The sequence below is a fragment of the Pecten maximus genome, chromosome 6, assembly GCF_902652985.1.
Source record: "Pecten maximus chromosome 6, xPecMax1.1, whole genome shotgun sequence".
NCBI classification, from domain to species: domain Eukaryota; kingdom Metazoa; phylum Mollusca; class Bivalvia; order Pectinida; family Pectinidae; genus Pecten; species Pecten maximus.
The window spans coordinates 37,903,198-37,924,141 of NC_047020.1; the positions used below are offsets into that span (position 1 = coordinate 37,903,198).

Genomic DNA, 20,944 nt, shown 5'->3' on the forward strand with positions numbered 1-20,944 from the left:
TTCCAAAATTATTATGAAATTGAATTGTATGTCATTTTCAAACATGCCATTCGAAAAAAAAATCATATATTACCTTCAGTTCAGTTGCCTATAAAGGGACATTCTTTCGTTTGACTAAAAAGTGTATGTCACCAAAATAAATCTTAATGGGAAATATGTATTTTCCCCAATTAGTAAAAGTCATAATCTTAAAATTGATTCGGCATTTTTACTCTCAATGGAAACCAACGTGCTTCAATGGTTATATCATAAAAAACTAAATTCGACCCGAAGTATCACAAATTGCCACAAAGGCAGACGTTACGGTATTTGTGTAAGAAACGCCATTTTTTCTGTACGTTTCGACGTTATTTTCATTACTGGTAGGCACAAAAATCCATATAATGTTCATTTGGGACATAGATTTTATCAGTAGAATTGTGTATATTCCTGATGTCGGAGCGAAGAAATGCCACTTTAATTTTGTAGGTTAATTAATATCTTTTTATTTGGGTTTAGCAACAGAAAGGGTCGGGTGAGTGAGGATGAATGTCTTACGGGACGTTAAGAGAAGAAAACGAAGTACAAAAAGAAAATGAAGAGGAAGAGACGCGGGGGAGGGGGGGGGGGGGGGGGGGGGGGGGTAAGTACAATTTTTTGTGTACTTATATTATATTATATCTTGGCAGCTACAGGTAACTTATTGGACAGCTACAGGTAACTTATTGAACAGCTACAGGTAACTTATTGGACAGCTACAGGTAACTTATTGAACAGCTACAGTAAACTTATTGGACAGTAACAGGTAAATTATTGGACAGCTGTAGGTATTTAATTGGACAGCTACAGGAAATGCATATGCATTCTGCTGGAGATATCACGTAAGTAACAATGGATGACATCACAGCTGTTCTGATGAAATAATGCGTAGTTTTGAGGATATTGTATTTTGCCAGTTAATGCAACAAAAACACTTTTAAACCAGTTGTATGTTTAAAAAATAATAAAGAAAGAAGTCAGATTTTTAATTAACGCTCTTTAATTGAACGATTTGACAAAGCCTAACTACACATAACGTTTAATAAGGCATGTATATATATTATGTATGGGTCAAAGAAGTAATATAACCGGTAATTATCCGGATAACACTGTCATGGGTCCTTGCAAGGGTTTGTCTGCAGGATACGAATTACTTGAAATGTTAATATGGGGCAAAGAAGTAATTCTAACAATGTGGACAATGACAAATATCAAATTTACGAGGCAATCGCCCCTTTATCAACACACAGACAGTGGGCGGATTGTCTCGAAAATTTGACATTTTTCATTGTCCACACCGTTAGAATTTCCTCTTTGCCCAAAATTATTTCATACACACATACATATACCAACGCGTGTTATATTTTAGATTATTTTTAATGATGCAAATTAAGCTATGTATAATTTACTGACAAATGTAAGATATTACTAAATTGGAAATGGTAAGGAATGGGTTTGCCTCATTTCCAAGTCAGGCTTATATACAAAAGATCAAACGACTAAATATTATGAATATTCTCAGAAATATTAAATCAAAAAAAAATTTAAAAAAAACATAAAAGAGTTCCAAACAATAGCTATCAACTGTCACCGACCCTTTCCTGAACTCATCTCTATATCTCTGTCCTGAAAATATTTTGAGGAATGTGTATGAAATAAATATCTGTCTGTAATACCAATACATACAAGTTTATGTCAGGCACACGTACATGCAGTCAAGAAGCAAAAGTTTCATGCAAGCGTTTAATTGATAATTTAATGATATACTATAGTATACGTTCAAAGAATTAATGTTTTAATGGAAGCGTTTAATTAATGAAGATTTACTCTATTATACCTTCACAGAATTAATGTTTTGATGGAAGTTTTTAACTGATAATGACTTACTCAATTATACCTTCAAAGAATTAATGTTTTGATGGAAGCGTTTAAATGATAATGATATTCTCTTTGATATCTTCAAAGAATTAATGTTTTGATGGAAGCGTTTAATTGATGAAGATTTATTCTATTATACCTTCAAAGAATTAATGTTTTGATGGAAGCGTTTAAATGATAATGATATTCTCTATGATATCTTCAAAGACTTAATGTTTTGATGGAAGTGTTTAAATGGTCATTATTTATTTCATTAAACCTTTAAGAATCAATGTTTTAATGGAAGCGTTTAATTGATGACGATTTATATCAATGATGATATAAATCATGTCGGTTATACAAATGCATACAAGTTTAATTAAACATACATCTTCTATGTCAGGCACTCGTAGTCAAGAAGCAAAACTTTCATGCAAACGGTTAATTAACAATATTTGTTTCTTTAAGTAATAAACCATAATCATTTCTTTTGATTTTTTGCCTTCACAACAGCCCAAGATCTTATATCAAGACAGCGGCCTGGGATATTTTCAAAGTGATATCACACTGCGATGACCTACATTGGGCATGTTAGCGCGCCAGATGACCCGGTCACATTATACCGATATACGGATCATATATGGTCTTCACCAACACATATTTAAAACTGTACACGTCGTTCAAAGAGCGACACTTACCAATTTAAAACACTTTAATTTGATTCGGTCAGGATAAAGATCCAATATCTAACACTAAGAACAATATATAAGGCATTGAAACATCAGATAGGGTGGTCGGGTGGCACAGTGGTAATACACTTGCCTTTCACCTAGGCGACCGGGGTTCGATACCCCGATCGAACGTGAAAAGGTATGGGGTTAACTGTCCGACCACGTGGGTTTTCTTTCGGTGCTCTGGTTTGCCCCCACAGTAAGACCTATCGCGCGCTTCAATCCGGGCCAATTTCAAGCGTGATTAATATAAGTTGATATAACTTGTTTCGCAATTGCTGTAAAATAAGTAAAGTTTATATTTTATTGAAACATTAGAAGCCCATGCTTCACCAACTTAAAGATAATCATTAACTTCAAATTCTCAACAACAAAACATTACATAAACAAATGAAATTCCGTAATTAAGATTTTCCTCTGAAATCCAATAATGCTTCCATATGGAGCAATTTTAAGAAAATGAATTTTGTGAAGCTAAGGAATGTAAATAATGAATCCATGGCCCGTATGTAAAAGTACATGTATCAGGCAATAAATCAATATGAGAATACAAGAAATTTTAAGAAAAACTATTGCCGAAATTCACAGTAAAACACTCTCATTTCTAAGTAGAGAGCATAAAAAATCCCCTTTTCTGCTCAGATCTGATGATTCCAATTATGTCGACTCGTTTTATCATGCAGTGTGAAACAACGTATTTGCTCTGATTCACCGACGTACAAGAACGTGTAAAATACGCACAAAATAAATATATTTGTGGTGTTATAGCATACATTTTTTTCGTGACTAATAAGAGCTTTAACCATTTATTGATATTGTTTTATTATCAAAGAGATATATTCCACCTCAATAAATGAATGCGTGTTCGGTATTATTCTATTGCATGCTTCGATATGTAATCAGCGAAGTTGTGGCGTTTATATCGAGTGTGATAGAATGATACCGAATATGCATGCATTCATTGAGGCAAAACATATTTTAAAAATCTGTCGACTATTTGATAATAAAACAATATTAGTAAATATTTCGATGGTGCACTATTGTTCTCAAATACCTAATCGACAGAAGTGAACTTAATGAAACTATAAATGCTAAAATTCTCATTTTCTTAGTGTTATCAGCTGCTTGCCGAATGGTACATTTCGGAACCTGTCGATTATACCATGCAACTAAGACATTTAAGATGGTATGCATGCGTCACAGTATGATAGAAATATCCGGCTTCATTCTCGATGGTCTAGCGTTTACGTTCACTTTAGCTCTTTGCACCCCTTGGATATATCATGGCAAAATCGAAGGCTCAGACTCCGCCATCTTGTGTATAAAACAAAAAGGACTGGTTTGATTGACAACCGGAGTAAGTGAAAAGGACAGAGGATTTGTAGTCCATTCATGACACTCTGCAAATGACAAATCGTAGTAAATGTAGGAATTGTATCCGTGAATGATGACAGTTTTGCCTAGGCAGACAATCATCAACTTGACCTTTGACATTAGCCAGTGTAATGTGACGTTGATTAAGTTGAGGTCAAAGGTCGTCTGGATGGAAACACCTGTGTTTTATCTGACAGTTAAAAAAATGTCTTATTATTATTGTTGTTGCTCCTATGTAACATTCAAAATAAACTCCTCGGCTCAGCGATTGGTCAGGTTATTTCCCCTAACTTTAATTAAATTGCAATGACATATTCCAGGGGTGTAGAGAGTGAAAGTGAACGAAAACACTGGGATATCAAGTAAGATTTGACGTTAAAATTCTGTCTTCTGTTCTGGCTTTGTATCAGAATACTGCGCCACACCTTTATATAATAAGGGCCCGCCTTCGTAAAGAAAAAGTGCCGGCCACACTATGTAACCAAGAAACTTTCCAGATCGTGTATACGCCCGGAAGTGGTCCTTGGTTGCTTTATCAGTGATGGTTGCCATCATAACAACAGGAGGATCTTGAAGACACATATACCAACACAGTTCCACACAGCTCCGACTGTAGCTACTGTGATATGCGTTTCCGTTCAGTTTTTCATTGAAATTCAAGAAACGCTTCTTTTCTTCCATCGCTTTGTCCACTTTAGACCGAATATCCTAGAATAATAAAAGGTATTTAGGCAAGATCTAAACAATTCATCAACGAAGGCTATACATACAGATGTGCTAGGGAAGAAAACATTTCTCTGGGTGTTTGGTCGCATTAAAGCATGTCAAACCAATTATATAAAGTCAGTTTTCCTACAGAAGTTGCTATGCCAATAAAAAAAACAACCTTACCCTTACAACGCGCTCTAGGCTTTTGGAACTTGCAGACATGTGTGACTTCATTAAATCTTTGCATCGCTTCACAACGTCAGTGGAAGTCTGCAAAAACATTTGTATATTCAATACACTTTTATCTGTGTAATACGAATGATGTAAAATATATTGTAATATGACTGGAGTGTTCGCTTAATTTTCATTGGCCAATTTCCTATTTTCCCCACAAGGACCTATTAGTGAGTTTACTTGTTTATGCTAAAAATAGCAAGAACAGCTCGCCAATCTTTGCCTCCAATCACCATTTATAGAACACCCAGGAAAATACCTTAGGTGCAACAAAACCATTCCTGCAGTATCTAAGTGCCAAAGTTCAGTCTGCATGCCGACATGAAAACTTTAACAAACAAGATTTGGACGGGAGCCTTGGGATATTTTTTTATTCATTCGTTTTATACAAACAAACAGCTATAGCCTTTTGTGTTCAATGTACACGAGACTATACGGACCTGGTCAAGAGTTTGTTCACCTCGGCCTGTGACCTCGATGAACAAACTCTTGACCAGGTCTGTACAGTCTCGTGCACACCTCAACAAAAGGTAATAATTGTATAAGGTACACCTGGTACATGGAACACAAAATTTGTGTTGAATAACAAAAATATATCTTCTTTCAGAAAATATAGAAAACAAATGCGTTCTTGTTTCTTACTTACGAAGAATATAGGTATATTCTCTCAAACATTTGTGTTTACTGCGTCAAAATATGATTAAGGTAATTATCTTTGTCGATGCATTCTGATGTTTCAGTGAACGAGAAAGATGTGTACCATTATGTCTAACGACAGCCGTTGTACATTGTTTGCAATCTAGCAATATTGGTTTTAAAATATGTTAATTACAGCGTATCATGAGAACAATATTGAATACATATTTCTTTTCTTTTTTTTTGTATATTTTCTAAAAAAACAACACAAAACAAAACAAAACAAAACAAAGAACAAAAAACAAAAACAAAACAAAAAACCTTTTTTCTGTAGTCAGCGAATGCAAAGAACGATTAGGATAGGACAATAATAAAAAGACATTTTCACTCAGTTACAGAGCTATTTCTCAGTGGGAGTGATATTAGTTTATTAATCATTTAGGATCATTGACAAAATTAGTATAATTGTAACTTTTTTGCTGACACGAAGACAAGTACTGCGATGCTGATATATTAGTGATGTTTGTCCTACAAACATTTCGGAATCCAATTAGATTTAAGTGAAAATGTATAAGAGTGTCTTTCTATGATAAATTTCAAGTTCATTAAATAACATCCCTTCATTTAACCAACACATCAATTACACATATTTATCAGTTTGTAACGTAGTTGTTTAGGAAATCATCTTAACGTCGCAACGCAATGGTAGAAGAGATCTAGGTTGAAAGTTGAAATGTTAACTCACAATGTTTGTCTCAGCACACATTTTTTATGAAGCTTGTTGCATCTTTGTTTTCATAAAATATACAATGAAGAACATTTAAATAATTTGTTTATTATGCGATCATTATTGTTCAATGATATCAGAAAGATCAAAGATGGCAGCACGGGTGATATTTGAGAATGGCAACATTTATATGAAAGCGCCTCGGGATGGACGTCAAATTAATACAGAGAACATATGTATAATCATATGTGATGGCGTTTTATCAACAGAACATTTTTTTAGAAGAATGCAAACACTCGCAGTATTACAGACTATTAACGTGCATATGTACTACATTGGCAAATCGGGTCAATATTATTACATTATATCGCGGATGTATACGTTTGATGAATTTTATAATTGAGTAAAGCGGTCACAATGCAAACCCTGTTACGTCCAGGTAATTGATGGAATTTAGTGACCAATTGACCTGACAAAGAGTCAAGAGGCGTACACGATATTGTATTGTATCATAATGGTGATAGCGCTCATTGATAATATTAAATAATATGGCGATACTGAATAGAATGATACAAAATAGATGATACCAACTACAGTTATCCCTAGGGGAAGATGAGAAACGGGCCTTTCTGGGCTGTCCTGGTTGTGTCTTCGGACAAGACCTTTTAACATAATTGCTCTGGTTGGCATGCGACAGGCCTCATGTATATTGTTCAGCGAGGTAGTTACCAACTACTACAATGATACCCCTCGTTTCAAAATGACATTGGGTGTTCACTGGGCGATAAACCCAGCAACAAAACAAACCGAGGGGGTAACAGATGGTAGGTAGTGAAAATCTTAAAGCTATATATCTTCTGTCGTGTTTACAGCACTGAATTTTTCAAATTTTATTGATATATTTATTAATATTCATTTATCTATTTATTTATTTATTTATAGTAGCATCCTTATATAGATATACACAAAATTGCTTCCTTTTAGCAGTGATCTTAAAACGAAAACGTCAGCACACTAAGTATTATTTTGTTGAGGACTATAATACCACTAGTAGTGTTAATTTGGGTTATACCTATCCTACTAGTTTCGTATACTTACTTTTGTTGTTTTAACAACAATCTGTTGCATTTTTTCAAGGTCCTCTTTTGCTTTCTTGTCACAAATTTCGTACGTAATCTACAACAAAAACATCACATCGAACAATCTAAAATGAATCAGTTTGAGACAGACATGCTAATTTCCGAACATAATTTTTCCTCATTTATTTTAAATTGAAATACTTTTTCCTGCATAAAAATGTGAGACTTATTGTTCAGAAGAACACGATGGGAGAATCAATCATCACCTTGACCAAGAGCAGATAGATAAGTAAAGGGAACCGCAAAATAAACAATGAGTACTTAATCGTCCCAAAGACTCATAACGTTGACTGAGGGTCCTTCTTACTGCTCGCGTAACAATATTGTATTTTAAATGTTACAAAAAATAGTGCAATGGTGTATCGGGATTCTATAAGTAAAGATGGTAACATAAATAGACATATAAGAAGAATATTACAATCCCCACAGTCCCAACGAAATGTAGGTCAAAATGTAGGTCAGAGTAGATCGGAGTGATCTACTTTTTTCTATATAACACGCCGCCTCGTATAGATGAACTAATGCCTTAGTATAGTAAAGTGTAGCAGTAACGTGAAATGTAGGAGATAGAGCCCGGACAAAGGTTCGCTTTAAAGGTTAAAGGTGAGACTAGTCAGAGTGACCTACTTTTGGTATAAGACACACCGCCCCACCCAACTGAACTTGTGACAATAGCTTAAGTGTGGATGAGGACAGAGGGAGGAAAGGAAGACGGACGGACACAACGGAATGCTAAATTCATCCTCAAAACAGAAATCAATGGGGGGAAATGTGCTTGTACATGAATATCAGCATCTTCGCTAGCCAAGGCTTCTGAAAATGTTATACTCTACGAAACCTTGTTCGTGGAGTGTACCGTAATCAGAAGCTTTGGCTAGCGATGATGGAATATGAGCGCCCGTAAACGACAAAAGACAAAAATAATACGAATTTTCTCTTTCATATGTACATGAAAAATTAATTCTGATCTCAAATGGTTAACCGTGTTACATATCTTAAACTTATGCAATGAGACATTGCTTTCTGTTAATAAAGCTACGATGAACGAACGTATACAAAATACCTTTACAAATTCAACCATGTAATTGATGGTTGCTTCCTCCAGTTTTTCCTCTTCCTCTCGTCTTTGTTGATTCCCTTTTGGAGTTTTTCGGAGAACCTCTACTACATCTGTCCATTCGTTATCGTACAGCTCGGAAAACCTCTCCGCCAGTTTACTGGCTCGGTTCTTATCGCTTAGATCGGCAATGGCAGGATTATTATTCTTGAGACGGTTGCCCGCGATTTCAGAAACTCTGTAAAAGGATGTATTAAAACACTCATTTGCAAGTAGAGAACATAAAAAATCTGTTAATCTGCTCAGATGATTCCAATATCAGTCGACTTGTCTTATCATGCAGTGGGACATAACGTATTCTTTCCAACTCACCGACGTACAAGAACGTGAAGAAGCATAAGATATAGAGTGTGATTACAACTAGACTAATTCAAGTTGACAAGGTTGTATACGTATCAAATTTTGTGAAAATTTTGCACGTTATTCTAAATCTAAATGTTCTAAATATCCTAAACTACATGTATGGCAATATGACATTATTGGTATCAAAATAACAGTTAATTTAACTGTATTAGAAAGGGTGTCTAGAAGACAAAGAAATATGAACGGAAATTAAAAAAAAAACAGGAGGGAACGACTAATATACATATCCCAAAAGTTGGCATGGGACAGAAGAAATTATTTGAATAATTGAACACCTGTTATATATCGCTGCTTATGAAAAGAAGTAAAAAAAAAACCTACAATATCACCACGTTAATGATAGTTCATAATTTATTATTTTAATATTATCATTAAATATCGGTAAATAACATCCCGACATAAGCACTTTGGCCGAATTGAATTTGAATAACTTCCCCAAGATCTCGTTAAAGTTTAAACTTCATTATTGAATCGAGTTTCAGATTAATATGTCATGTTATTCGTTTGGTATCTAGCACATTCACCTCATGATCTTCCAGTGTCAATGGATATAGTTAATTTTCAATAAAGAACGTACTTTTAAACAACATCACTGCAATAAAGATGTAAATTGTCTAGTTTAATCAACAAATAATACACAGCAGAGAACTTACACATTAAGTAGGTGTTGCTTTTCTGATTTTAGGTCTTCTATTTCCTGCTTTACTTTCACCCAGTGCTCACCGGCATTGTCTTGTTCTTTGTCTTCACAGTCGTCGCTGCCAGTATAATGTGCCTGTTGGATACATGCCAAATATGTGTCGTGTCAGATGATTGTAAAACACATACACATTCACACACACATAATGTACTTAACTCTCTGAAAGATTTCGACAGTTTCCATGAATGAGAAAAGTACACAATTTGTGTATATTGAATCCTTACGTTCAAATACATAGAGATTGCATACGAAATATAAATAACAGCTAACTTACTGCAGCTGGTGCGTTCGTGTGATCTGGCTTCGCTACTTTATTTAGATCATCTATCTTTCCCTCAAGCCATTTCATCAGACTTTCTTTCTCGTGTAAACTTGAGGCATCAAAACTCCCTAACGCTCCGTTCAATTTCCCAATGAGTTGTTTTTGTCGATTCGGATGCTTTGGGGAATTCTGAACCGTGGTGTTTTGGTGGTTAACCTGCTCTTTGATGTCAGAAGATGGGGCACCTCGTGAGACAGATATTGTTGTTGTATGCACACCTATTTTTTCTGTCTGCCGTTGGCTTTTGTTACCAACTTTTTGTACATCTTGTGGAGACTTAGCTACTTTGTCTTTCTTCTCAATTCTCCCATTAATGGAATCTTTTGTATTGGTAATTCCTTGACTGGACATCCTTTCTTTTGATCCTATTGTATTATGTGAAACAATGTCACCATGGATGATGTCAGATAGTGTCTTATTGTTAAGTTTCGTCGGATGTTGTGCCGTATGTGGAGGGCTTTCTGCGTATAACGATTTCGATTTTACATTACCCGAGCCCATTCTACAAAAGAAAGAAATACTCCATAGCTTGTTATTCATATATGAAATAGATATACATGGTGTTACATATACCTGATACCATCGTTACCAGCTGCTAAGAAGCACGTGGACCATATCTATGGGGCTCATTCCTCGAACACCAACTCTGGTGAAGACAAAGGGAGGTGTTATTGTAGGAAGTTCTTTGAAGTTTAGTTATAGCCTGTTTCAATATGGAATACCAACTCAGGTAAAAAAAAAAGGGGGGGTCAACTCAGGTAAATAAATCAGATATATAGTTTTCTAATACAAAGCACTATCATATAGATGATTTTACTAGTAATAAAAATGAAAAAAAAAAAATCAAATTTCCAAAGCACTATGCCTAACTATATATTTTATTATCAATAGTAACAATATCAGATTACAATATATATATAAAAACAAATAAAAATCAGAAGCTATTTCCTAAATTCAAAGCACTAAATATATATATATTACTATTTATAATGACAATATTATATTAAGATATATATAAATATGTAAACATGTAAACTAAAAAAAAAACTAAAAAAAAACTAAGTAGTATATCTCGAGCACAATCTGGTTTTAGAAAAGGATACTCAACCACTGAAAATATTTTCATACTACATGTTCTTATCTCTATCTATTTCTCTAAAAATAAAAAAAACTATAGTGTTCATTTATTGATTTTAAAAAGCGTTTGATACGGTGTGGCGTATCGGATTATGGAGAAAAATGCAGACCTCTTCTCTCACGGGTGAAATTTTCAAAGTTATCAATAATTTATATAATAACACTAAATCATGTGTTCGAAACGGAAGTGAGACATCTGATTTGTTCATGTGTAACGTCGGTTTAAAACAAGACGAAAATGTGTCACCATTTTTTTCTATATACCTTAACGATTTAGAAGATTATCTTCAACAAAATAATGGTTCTTGTTTGCAAGAAATTGATAGTTTATGTGAACATACTCTTGGTGTATATGTTAGATTATTTGTTATTTTATATACAGATGATACCGTATTGATGTCCGAATCTCCTGAAGGGCTACAAAGTGCAAGAAAATCAAGTAGCAGACTTTAAATGGCTTAGCTATATAAAACAAATACTTAATGATACTGGTTTTAACAACATTTGACTATGTAATGATCGTAATTGCTTATTATGTCATAACGGTATTGGTGATGAATACCACTATTTATTTCAATGCAATGATATTTTAGTGACAGAGTTTAGACACAGATACATTCCAAATTATTACTATATAAATCCAAGTTTAACTAAAATGGAAGGTATGTTTGAAATATGTAACAAGTCATTATTATCTAGAGTGAGTCATTTCCTGAAAATTGTAGAAAAACTTTGTATTTCAAGTAGATAATAGATAAGTATATTATTTCATATGTTGTATTGTAGTTATTATATGTATAGTGAGATAACATTGTTTATAACTATCGTTAGTATATACACTCTTGTATTTTCATGTTATTACCCTGTAAGCTTTGTACATTGTTTTGTCATATTGACCTCTTGTTACACACTTTGTGAATAGTGAATAAAATCTTTAAATCTTGAATCAGGTGAGTTGATTTACCTGTGTTCTGATTTACCTGTGTTCTTACACTGAGAACATTTCTGTAACAGACTATAACTCCCTATCAACACATCTTAATCCCTATGTAAACACCCCACCCTAACCAGAGTTGGTGTTCGGGGAAGACCCCATCTATGGCATCTTTTAAACGCTGTACTACCTATTTGGCTAGCAACAGGCCGATCGCAATATCTTAATGTATTCAAAACTGTATTTCAATATTTGATAAAATATTTTCCAAACAACAGAAGCATTTGTTCTTCGGGATCCCAATATTTTAGTTTTCACTGCAATTTATCAGAGAAGTCTTAATATGTACATGTATATGAAAACAGAAGATCTAGCAATATGCATCAGTGGTTAAGAGTTTCAAAACTTCCTTGTTACTGTAATAATATACGTTGTGCGTACTGCAAGTCTATGGCATGCCAAATATTATTATTCAATAAGTTTATGTTTACATTCAATTTGTTTTCGTTTATATATTTTCCATTTACAAATAATACACAATCCAAATTAAAACGTTTGAATACAAATGTGAAAGAATAAACATCAAACATGGTCGAAAAGGGCGGGGTCAAAGTTAATACTTTAATATCTGATTCAAATCAAGGAAGTTGTTTGCTGACCTAATGTCTTACAACTCCTCAGTCATGGAGGTTATAGTTTATGATGTAAGCGAGATAAAAATTGGAAAAAAAAGTTATCTTAGGATAAACTTGAGAACAAAACAGCACAATGAAGTTTGATTAACCAGTTACTTGTGAATACATTAAAAACATAACATGCATATCATATATATATATATATATATATATATATATATAATATATCAGTCTTCATGTTATAGATAGTAATAGGTATGTTGTTAGTTGCTGTTAGTTGTTGTACGTATACTTACAATGTAATAATTATAGATAAGCACTTCTATTAGCTATATTTATGTTTATAACGTTAAAGAAATAGAAACCGAAAGTAGAAATCCAATATTGATTATACAAATATGATTGTTATATTATTTGATATATAATACATTACCAACAGTCTGGCATATCCCACTGCTCACACATATTAGTATCTATGTAGTATCACTGAAGAAACTGATATAGAAGAGGCGATACAAACTCGTCGGATAACGTCAGATTTCGATAAGGTTGTGTAAACAAGTTTTTTTTTTTTTATCTTAAGTAAGTGAGTTATTTTTAGCGCTTTGTCGGGTTATATTTTGTAGATGTATTTGTGTTTTGTCTTTCTACCACTTTGATAATAATAATGATAATTTATGAAAGAATTTCACGAATTTAAACAGTAAATATAACGTCGTACACATTGTATTAACAGACACTCACCCAGACACCTTACCTGTTCCCAGGCATTCGGCCTTGCCGGGTAAAATACAGGTCACACGCTTACAAAAACACACGCCTACTCTATGTGTACGACATAGGTATGGTTCAAATAAGGAAGGAATTCGTGGAAATCGTATGAATTTCATAGGACTGGTTTACCTAGACGATTACCGGCCAGGTAGCTATATACATTGTACACAAGAAATAACAAGGTAAGGTCACTAGATTGTTGCATACCTAATGCTATACTTATATTTTGTGTATTTTTATTTGTTAATTAAGTCATATTTTGGGAAATTGTTAATTTAATCATAGTTACTGCTTTTTATGCAGCATACAATACGTATATGGTGTACAGCATACAATACGTATATGGTGTAAATTAATTCACATTCTGGTCAATTTAGTGCAGAATTGGCATACGCCCAGCATTTGCCTCTTTCGCTATACATGTAGGATATAGTAACCTCTCACAAAACTATTTTTGGGTACATTATCTAATAATTATGTAGTAGTTATGATAAATTTAAATATCGTTTACTTTTAACATTTTATTTTTAAGAAATGATATAATTACAACTTGTTTCCAATACTAATACTGTATATATACAAACCGAAAGTAGGATATATTTGCCTACGGGTATCAAACACATGTAATGTTGCTATTATACCAAATTCATTTATTTGATTGAATATTGACATCACTTTCTTGTGCCTTGTTATCAGAAGAAGAATCTTGGATTCAAATCACGATGGCGTCTGGGGATAATCTGCTGGTTACTGCTATTGACTTCGGAACCACGTTTTCTGGATACGCCTTTTCATTCCGGCACGATTATGATCTGAATCGGTTAAACATATATGCAAATACGTCATGGATAGCTGGAGGAGCTGGTCTGGTTTCCTGGAAAACTCCGACAACTCTTCTCCTCAATCCCGACCAGTCGTTCAACTCGTTTGGTTACCAGGCGGAAGAGGAATACATTGGTCTCCTGGATAGCGATGATGACGATAAAGAAAACTATTACTACTTCAAAAGATTCAAAATGTTACTCAACGGAAAATTGGTACAATTTACAATTTGAAATATCATAAAAATTGTATTATCAATTTGTTTTTTTTTTATTGGTACTGTATTGATAGGGTAACATAAAACCTTGATTCATAAACCAGTTCAGTCAAGACATGAATCTACCATACATATCTATAAAATGATTTACTATCAGGCCACATCTTACTACTGTATAAACATGTAAACATCATTTCAATGAAAAAGTAGATGATTCCATTTACTAAATTGTCATATACACATTTTTTGTCATTACCTTAAAGCAAAATTGTCGAATTGTTGATAAATTATGAAAATATGATACACATTAATCGTATTTGATGAACCTAAAGTATAGCATTGAATGATATTCAAGGACTACATCCTACGTTTTTATCGTTTTACTTTAAAGTTTACCTGTACCATTTGACTCCTTCTTTTGGAGTTAATATTATATAGAATATATCTCACACAGAAACTAGACAGACATGTGACGATACAAGACATTGGAGGGAAGGAGATGGCAGCTTTGGATGTGTTCTCTCTCTCTATCCGCTACCTCAAGGACAACTTAATGAAGACATTGAAGGATAAAAACATAGGCATATATGAGAGTGAGATTAGATTTGTGCTAACCATTCCAGCCATCTGGAACGAACCAGCCAAGCAGTTCATGAGGGAAGCAGCTGTCAAGGTAAAATTGTGTTTCCACTTGATTTGATAATTCTGTCGTTTGTTCTTACTTTTTATTTCAACACTTGTAGGTTCGAAAGCGTTTAAGGAACACAGATTTTTTTCTGAAGGATCGAGTTTATCAACTTTCCTTAAAGGCATTTCTAAAACTTTAAACTAAACATTACAGAATTGCAGGAAATTTTCATAAGAATTTTCCTCTTCAATCCAATTATTCTTTCCTGTGGAAAATTATGTTAAGTAATATTGATGAAACAGGAAACATGAATAAATTAATTGCCAATCAAAAACAAGATGAGTGATAAGTTTTCCTTTCTACCCGTCGTTGATCATGTCAGTCCTCGAGCTTATTTTTGTTCACTAATTTGATAGCTCTATGGTTAGATAATGGTCAATTTGAACAATTAATAATACTTTATTACTATTATAAAGTATAGATTGTGGTGGTTTTTTGGTGTTTTTTTTATACTTATTTTGTAAAATATTTCAGCGTTAAATTTGCTGTACTGTTGAAAAATGTTTTAAGTGTACATTTCAATACATGTTTCTCTCCTTACTAGTAACACTTCATCAAATCTTGAAGCACCACTATGTCTTTCAATATCTGATTCAACAGGCGGGAATATTATCGAGGAATCTGGTTCTTGCCCTGGAGCCGGAAGCTGCGTCATTGTATTGTAAAACTATTCCTATCGACCGAATGGACACCGGAAATCCTGGAGAAACATCCATAATTCCTTTTCGTGAGGGGATGAGCTACATGGTCTTAGATATAGGCGGTAAGTACAAAATGTCTCCCGTAAATAATATCTTACAAGAATCTTGTTATTCATGCCTCCGAGAATATATATCCCAAATACAGGTGTGTTTTTTTTCAAATATATAATTGACGCAATAAAAAAGTGTATGCTCTCCAAAGAGAAATTTCCAGAATGTGAATATCGCCATTCATTGTGTCAGATATGTAGATTCGATCAGACAACGTCTCAAGTATAGGACAGGAGCAACAAAATACTCTAGTAGTACCTACATTCAATTGTAATAAACCCTACATATGTATTTCTCATTCACAATCATAGAAACGAATGCAAAATATGAATGAAAAACTACACCCTTGAAAAAATGTAAGAATATAACCAGATGTTCATCTTTCAGATTTGAAAGGGACTTCTACTTTGTCACGCGGTTTAAGATTGTCTCCCAATAGTGTTTCTTTTCCAATAATATGATATGGAATTAACAGCGAATCTGTAAGGAAATGTTCTCACACGGTATCTGCAAGAAATCCCAACGATTTATAAAGACGGACTGTCATGATTATGATAAAACAGAGTCACAGCAATAGAAATGACAATTTACTAAAGTTCTTGCTAATATTCTATAAACATTCGACTTATGTTGAGTGCTTGAGATTTGTTTTTGCCATAAATAGACGTTCCAAATAATCCTATGATTGGCTGACAGTTAAATTTTGTATTATTTTGCACAATCGATGAAATCACGTAGTGTCGTGGAAAGAACAAATCTTTTCAGTGTCCTGCTTCTTGGTCTAACGTTTATCTATTAGCGGAAATTTTATCAAGTCAAGTTTTAATTTCAGTACAAGGAATAAGAGACACGTATCAATATAATCGAAATTTCGTCCCTTTAGGTCACATAAGTATTGTACGAAAGACAAAAAAGAGTTAAATACAACAGAGTCAAAATAAATCAAACACCATAAAATACCTGTTTGTCCTTCTAGGACTCATCAATGAAGCGAAGGGCTTAAAGTGTTGATACCTCTTAACCGATCGAAAACTCAAAAGGTCGAAATGTCAAAAAAGGACGGGATGGTGCAAAATATCTATAACTCACTTGAATAATTTTGAATGTTTGATTTCAAAACAAAAATCTGTGATGGAAATCTGCGAACATTTTCTACCACTTGCAATCACAAACAAATTTAGTTTGATACTGTTTAACATGAAAACGTTCGTGGTGTGTAAATTTTCGTGGTTGTTACGGAACCACGAATATAAATATGCATTGTATTGTTATACTACTGTTGCATGGTCTAACTAAAGTTTGTACTTGTACCCGCGATATAATGTGAAAACTCCAAATCATGCAAAATCGTACACATGAACATTTCTTGTTATACAGTCCAGTAAAACCAAAATGAATTAAAAATGCGTTTCGTCCCTCTATGGCGGCCGGTTTTGCTACAAACAGTATATACATCATCAGGATTACTGAACAACCAATTACAGCTGCTCACAAGCTTACGTTTCTCTTGTTCCTCAGGGAATTTCGCATATACTAACCTTCGTACACAAACGTACAAATTGCACCTGCGGAACAAACACCCTTTCTTGCAATTCCGGTATTTTGTAAACGTATATTATCATATCGTTCCGCTTTTTGTTGTTATCGCCTCTTTAGTTCCTGGTGCTATGATTTTTTAGGTCTGATGTCATTTTCTAGTGTTGACAGAGTGGTATTTTTTCTTTATAATGTTATTGTTGGGTATCCCATGATTCTATTCTTTCACCATGCTGTGCTTGCCTACACAGGAGGTACCGTCGACGTCACGGTGCACCAGGTGTTAGAGGATGACACCTTAAGAGAGATCTACAAAGCCAGTGGTGGTGCTTGGGGAGGAACGAGAGTCGACAAATCCTTCCAAGACCTGCTGAAAAATGTCCTCACTGATGACTGCTTCGACACATTCTGTCGGGATAACCGCCTGGATCTCTTAGATTTGGAAAGAGAGTTTGAGCTTAGAAAAAGAACTGTAGTCGATTCTGCATGTAAACCTGTAGTACTCAAGGTACCTGTTGCGCTTCCTTCAACCTACGAGGAAAAGACCAAAAAGTCACGAGAAGATGCAATCAAGGAATCAATGCACAACGGGAAGATCAAGTTTAAGAGAGACAAAATGCACATAGACCCTGATTTGTTCTGTACGTGCTTTAGTGAATGTACAGAGAGCATTAAAACTCACGTAGAAGAAATTTTAAGAAGGCCCGAAATCGACGGTCATCTCGATGCCATAATAATGGTTGGAGGGTTCTCAGAATCTGGCGTGATTGTACAATCCGTTAGAAATGCCTTTCCCGGAATGCGCGTTATCGTGCCGCAGGATGCGGGGTTGGTAGTTGTGAAAGGCGCCGTTCTCTACGGACATTGCCCAACATCAATTTCTTCCAGGGTCTGTAAATTCTCGTATGGAGTAGCTGTAAGGGCTGTCTTTAAGTCGGGTACCCATCCTGAAGATCAAAAATCAGAAGTAAATGGGACGGTATACTGCAATAATGTTTTTGGAAAATTCATCGGAATTGGTGATGACGCGAAAATAGGGCAACCCGTCAAACGAAGATTTGGCATCACCAATCTGTCCGCGCCCGTTGTCGTAGACATTTTTGCGTCCTCTGAACGCAATCCGATCATGGTTACTGACGAAGGATGCGTCAAGATGGGAAGCGTCATTGTAAGTCCACCGAAAACTGGCTGGAAAACAGATTCGGAGATTGAAGTTGACATGGATTTTAGTGGCACTGAATTTACAGTGAGCGCCTGTGATCCAAACGACAGATCGACTTCCTTTACAACGACCTTCGATTTCCTTGAAATGAATGAGAAAAAAGATTATTGATAACTTAAACATAAGTATTTTTAAAAAGGACAAAGTACCAATGGGTATACTTAGCAATAACACCGTGGACATTTCTTCTTGAATTATTAATGAATCAGCATTCCGGAAATAATATACAATTATAGCCTTTTGGTAAGATCCATACGTAGTTTTATTAACCCGATAAAAGTGATAACCGATAGCTAAGTAAAACGGTTAATCACCAATATTGTCATTGATTCAAAGATGTTAGGCAAAGACATGGCTCATGCGAAGAAATTGATAATCTAATCTTAGAATTATGCAGCCAATCTTTTTGAAGTGACTAACGAACTTGTATCAAGAGTCTCTTGTACAATTCTAGCTAATTAGGCAGTACTTTGAGACACGAACTATTAAATGCAAGATCCGCAGCTGCTTATAAAACATTATAATCAAAATCCATATATATAAAGACCTGTCAAAGCAGTTTAGTTCCAAAGACCTATAATGGACAATTATACGGAACGTGCTGTAGCAAAACGATCGGAGAAGGAACATTACTTTTTAGTCTGCAATACCGATTTTGTGTAGACAGCTTTACTTACAATATAACGATATACTCATTTCAATAAATTATTACAATGTAACTATATACTTATTTCAATAAATTATGCAAGTCGTAGTACAAAATTTTAGTGGATATACATTTTCCCTGTAGTATTTAGAAATACGTATCTTTTATCAAAGGGTTCCGAGATTGATAAATTATATTTCCAAAAACCCTCTGGGTCTGAGACCGATATAAATTGCATTTCAAAAATTTCATAACATGACCTAAAAAAATATGGTAGCTACTAATAGGAAGGGGAAATATTCGCCGCAATACAGAAGGATGTCAAATCTCATCTATTTATGTCTGCATTGTAGTTTTCTAGCTTGACGGTGTTAGACATTCGGCTAACCTCGGCTGATCCCGGTAACCTTCGTCAATGTTTGATGTAGGTACGAAATCTGCCGAAATGTAACGAGTGGTGTGTTGCCATCGCAATGATGCTGGCGGGAATTTATTGGAATTCGTTTTTACATTACTTATTTATATGTATTATAAATATAGTATTTGTCCGTTCTTTCCAGCTGAATTTAATTTGTAGTTTTATACTATGCATGATGTCTGGTGTTGTGAATAATTATTTGTTTGATCAATTAAATAGGACATATTGATTTCTTGTATTAACAATGTAATGACAATATAATGGGGTAACCTGTGCTACATTTTGGGATACATGTTTATATATATATATATATATATATATATATATATTTCTATATTTTTATTGTGTATATGTGTTGCAACAAAATCATTTGTATTATCCATTTCGTTGTTTTCACTGTGAAAACAGAATAAAAACCATCAAATACATTCTTCCAAAGGTATGTTCGCCAGCATGTTCTCTTCTGTCATTGACCATGACGTCATAATTACAACAACAAAAATCCATAGACTATGAAGGATACAAAATTTAACCGAAGTTTCTGGATGTAGTTGCAGGATATAGTCGAGACACGTAAGAAGGGACAGAATAACAGTTTTATTTAAGGATACATTTGTCCTACCAACCAAACTTTTATTTTGTGCATCATCCAAAGCCTAAGATTTTACAGAACACAATGTGACAATGTAATTTGTTTTTCTTATTTTTCTTTCTTTTTTACTGAAATTTTGAAGTAATCTACAATAATAGAATTGCAATGATGTGTATTCACCAAAAAGTATGTATATGAATCCATTCTTTGTGACCACAGACTTTAATTTCTGCAATTACTACCAGCTGTACCACAGCAGGTTCAAAAGTGTGATGTGGATATTGCATGTTTTGTCATTTTAAAATCAGAGACAAAGCTGTTTTAAGTCTTTAAATAATCTTTATTTTCTAACAATTCAATTAATTACACATTAAAATACATTTTATTTTTGATCATGTAGTAAAATCAAGTCGCTATCAAACTCTAAAAATCTTTTATTTTTGACAACAAAATACATAAATTTATTTATACATCTTTTACAAAAATCCAAACCAAACCACTGTTTTCAAGTTATCTGTAAGCGGCTGATAAAATGTTCACTACAGTTCTAAAAACCGAAATTAACATTTTTATCATAAGTATATGAGTTTTGAAGGTGAATGGTGATATGTTATCAGTAACAATTATGAAGAACTCTATCTATTT

At 34.0% G+C, this 20,944-nt stretch overlaps 2 protein-coding genes across 2 annotated transcripts; one reads left to right on the top strand and one right to left on the bottom strand.

Moving 5' to 3' along the window:
- Positions 1-998: 998 nt before the first annotated feature.
- On the bottom strand, positions 999-13,450 carry LOC117329699. Its single transcript, XM_033887778.1, has 7 exons — positions 13,377-13,450; positions 9,879-10,428; positions 9,558-9,679; positions 8,488-8,719; positions 7,384-7,461; positions 4,872-4,958; positions 999-4,688 (listed from the first exon to the last, which is right to left on the bottom strand). The coding sequence occupies exons 2-7, from the start codon at positions 10,425-10,427 to the stop codon at positions 4,356-4,358; spliced, it is 1,401 nt and encodes a 466-aa protein (XP_033743669.1). The 5' UTR covers position 10,428; positions 13,377-13,450; the 3' UTR covers positions 999-4,355.
- LOC117329698 (heat shock 70 kDa protein 12A-like) lies at positions 13,450-20,940 on the top strand. The gene is made up of 5 exons (XM_033887777.1): positions 13,450-13,588; positions 14,103-14,443; positions 14,900-15,118; positions 15,734-15,896; positions 17,673-20,940. Exons 2-5 carry the CDS (start codon positions 14,129-14,131, stop codon positions 18,752-18,754), a joined length of 1,779 nt encoding a protein of 592 aa, XP_033743668.1. The 5' UTR covers positions 13,450-13,588; positions 14,103-14,128; the 3' UTR covers positions 18,755-20,940.
- Positions 20,941-20,944: the final 4 nt, after the last annotated feature.